General features: G+C 37.6%; 1 protein-coding gene across 1 annotated transcript; it reads left to right on the top strand.

Moving 5' to 3' along the window:
• The first annotated feature begins 885 nt into the window (after positions 1 to 885).
• On the top strand, positions 886 to 2824 carry LOC114880849 (odorant receptor Or2-like). Its single transcript, XM_029197298.2, has 6 exons — positions 886 to 1175; positions 1502 to 1754; positions 1817 to 1920; positions 1991 to 2305; positions 2407 to 2682; positions 2759 to 2824. Exons 1-6 carry the CDS (start codon positions 978 to 980, stop codon positions 2822 to 2824), a joined length of 1212 nt encoding a protein of 403 aa, XP_029053131.2. The 5' UTR covers positions 886 to 977.
• The last annotated feature ends 1134 nt before the right edge of the window (positions 2825 to 3958 follow it).

The raw sequence follows: 3958 nt of genomic DNA on the forward strand, positions 1-3958 counted from the left end.
AGCCCTCACAGGGCATTAAAATTAATGAGACACGAACACAAGACTATGACAGTATAATGTTCTCAATTATTGCTGTACAGAATCTTTTGTAACATGGTTTGCATGTCTGTATAAAATAAAATGCAGTTAGCATATTACAAAAAGTATAATGAAAAACTACCTTATCCTTCTCCCTTTTTATTGTAAATTATACAGGGTGATTCTTTCGCAACGCAACACAAAAGGCGTGCCGCACAATGGAACCCCTGCTGTTCCGTTTCTTGTCTTCGTCTCAGCCATAAACACACACAAAGCAGTTTTGAGTCCGGCGATATGGCCCCTGGGTCTCTTTATCCGCAAAAAGAGCAGGGTTCCATTGTGCGGGACGGCTTTTGTGTTGCGTTGCGAGAGAATCGCATGGAAACGGTATGTAATAACTTAAGAAATTGTGTTTGTTTAGAACTTACATGTAGAAAATAACCACTGAGTGTGTCTCCTTTGTTCATGTGCATCGCAGTCAATGTCTTTATCCTAATTTTCATCCCTTATTGTATTTAATAATCTCAATTTGCTGTCACGTTGGTTACTTTGTCTCATTCGAAATATTCACATGAACACCTTACACTGTATCTTCTTATTTGTGAAATGGAAGTCACGTACCAAAGTCTTGGTTATTCAACCCCCTTGAAAGTATAAACCTCTATGTAACGTAAAGCAGCAATTGATCCGCTGCTAAAAGAAAGGTGTACATTGTAAAGATAAGACAAGTACGCAATTTTCGACTCGTACATAATTCATTGATGTCTGTACACCCTGTTCCATGTCAGCATGGCAACCCCTTATTATACGTACGTTTCAAGGTGCAAACGGAAAAGGACATGTCTTTCAAAATGTATAATGGTGGGTTCTTATCAATTGTCCTGGTGTCACGTCAATGCATTTCCTTGTGTCGCTTTGATACTCGTGGAAGTTTGGAATTCAGTTGTTCACCGAGTACTATGGGTAAAGGAGTGTACACAGATCTTTCTATCATATCATCCAAGATCTTTTTAAGAATTGCCGGTGCTTGGATCGCTATGAACAGTGCTGAAGAATTCCGAAGAAAAATCTCGTTGCTTAACGTCGCTATTGTAGCTACGTACAGCCTATCTGTGAACACTATGAATATTCATTACTTTTGGGGTAATGATATCAGCGTAAGTGAATTTTGTGTAATCGAATAATTACTCAAAGATTAGAGAAGGTACACTTAAATTAACATGAAAATTGTACTAATAATGAAAGGTGCCAATTTGGAAGCTTTCATTTGAAATTAATCAGTCATATCATTTAACCCTCGGACGCGGACCATGGGGAGAGTCTCAATTTTAATCGAATTTTGTATTTCATATTATTGCCGTACATTTTTTGTGACTTTGGGTCTCGATTGAACCTGACTCCGTTGTTCAAGGGTTAATGATAGCAGTTTTTATATGCCTCATTACATATAGTTTTTTCTAATTAATGGAAACTCTGATTTCAGTATTGCGTGTACTCTTTCTGCAACATACTGTGTGTTACTTTAGCATTAGCCAAAGTGACCGTGTTACGAATTCGGAGATTTGAACTGGCAGACGTGGTTGCCTATGCGGAAAAGCATTTCTGGCATTACAACTACGATGCTCAGGAGCAGTTATATTTCGCTCAGTGTCAAGGGCTCTGCAAATCTTTTATCTACTTTGTATTTATCATTCCAGTATTCGTGTTATTCAGTTACGTGATCACACCCATCCTTTGTGAGTAAATCGATGTAAAATAAAACGTAACATTTTACAGTCTTTTGACGAATGTATTGCAGCAAACGTTGGACTTAATAAATCAGAGAGACTACTTATATTCGAAGTACGGTCCAGCTGGCCTTTAAGGGAAACACCCTATTACGAAATATTATTCACGTGGCAGGTACTGTACGTTTTTTTAACCTATCAATTTTCACGTCAGCTTATGATTTAAGAAATTATTCTTCATTCAGGCGATTGTTGTGTTCGTACTGTTCGTTGCGTATATTTGCCCCGACGTCTTCTTGTGCGTTCTGAATATACACGTGATCTGTCAGTTTCGCATCGTGCAATATAAAATGTTGCATTTTTGGAACTCCAATGTTAAAGACACAGACACAGTCAGATACAGTGCTCAATGCTCCGTAGCTTTGAAGAAATGTATTCAACAGCATCAATCGCTTATTGAATTCTGCGAGAAGCTCGAACACGTGTTCTCGTACACAGTTTTATTTCATATGGTCATTTTCAGTCTGTTAATGGGTTTCGATTGCTATGAAATAATTTTGGTATGTATACTCAAACGTACTTCTTCAAGGATTATTAACGTTTTACACTTGATACAAATCGTTTCATAGTAATAACCTTGCATTATATTATGTATTTTTAGTCAGACGCAAGTACTTCAAGACGTTTGCTTTTCGTGTTCCACGTATTGGGTAGCTTTATCCACTTAATGATATTCACGTACACTTGCCACGGTTTGATGGAAGAAAGCACAAATATTATTACAACGATATATTTCGGATCCTGGAATACTTTGCCAATGGATAAAATCGGCAGATCACTCAGATCGGATGTGAAAATGATTATGACCAGGTCATTGAAACCTTGTCGTCTGACTGCTGGTGGATTTTTTCCTGTCTCCTTAGAGACCTTTACTGGGGTATGTAAGATTTTCTGTTCCCACTTAACACTTGTTTCAATTATGTAGGCTGCAAGACTAATGTTTATGTTTGCAGCTTGCAAGTTCCACGTTTTCTTACTTTACTCTTTTGAGGGAATCGTTCATGAGAAACGAAGGCTAATAATGTATAAAATGGATCTCTTATGTATTTAACATAAAAATGTTGTGTACAACTTTCTACTTAAAACATAATTTGCATGTCTGTGTACAGTAAAACGCAATTTTCATACAATTTCGAAGATTTTTTAAGTATTTTTCTGTTCCATCATCATATCATTCACAAACTAAACTAAATGAAGATTTACATCGAAAGCTTTGTCAGATTTTCATTAAAATTTATACATTATTAAAATTATTCACTCAAAACTTACGTACAGAAAGCTGTGTTAAGTGTCCACTTTTTGTTTGCTTTCTTCATACTAGCGAATCCTTTCCACATTAGTCGGAAAACATCCAGCTGAGTTTTCCAAATGATTGTAACCAGTCTGTAAATGAAAGGAATGAAACCGTATGTATGTACAAGGTGTGATAGCTTAAGTAACTTTGACGTATTAAATGTGTCTGTGTCACTGTGCAACCACTGATGCGACCGTCACCATCTCAACACTACATTATCTTGTTCTGTTTTCGGTAGAAAACATTTTTATTATTATACATATGCTTATAGAACTGACACTGTAATGCGATGTGAAACACCGATCAGCTAGTGTTCATAAAAAAGAAGCTTATATTAGACAATCGTGACAACCGTACAGTTTTCGATGGATTTATAATTAATAGGTCGAAGAGCTTCTCTAAAGGTACGAGAATTAGAGACTCGTACCATTCAACAGACATGGCCACACAGCCGTGTCACGTCACTCCAATTAATGTTTTCCAAAATGAGTAGGATGGAAATGCGAAGACTGGGTGAGTTATGTTAGAAAATTCGAAATAGACAAACGGTTGAGGCAGGCCATCTGTGTTCTGTCAGCGCGTTCCCGTTCTTAAGGGAAAGTCCTCCAACTTGGGGATGTCATGAACAAAAAGGCATACTGTCGAAGACGTTCTCACAACGGAGGATTTTTGGGACGGCAGGACATTCTTGTTGATTCGAGCGGGCCTTCGAAGTGATCGGACGTGCTGCGTGTGCGATCCGCAAATGTATTCGTTTTTTACGTGTTTTGCATGCGTTTTTTGTCGGAATTGTTGCGATTTCACGGTTAATAGCTGTCACGTGAACAGATTAAATGCAGGCATCGGATTGTTTCACGTA

This window comes from Osmia bicornis, chromosome 9, assembly GCF_907164935.1.
Source record: "Osmia bicornis bicornis chromosome 9, iOsmBic2.1, whole genome shotgun sequence".
NCBI classification, from domain to species: Eukaryota; Metazoa; Arthropoda; class Insecta; order Hymenoptera; family Megachilidae; genus Osmia; species Osmia bicornis.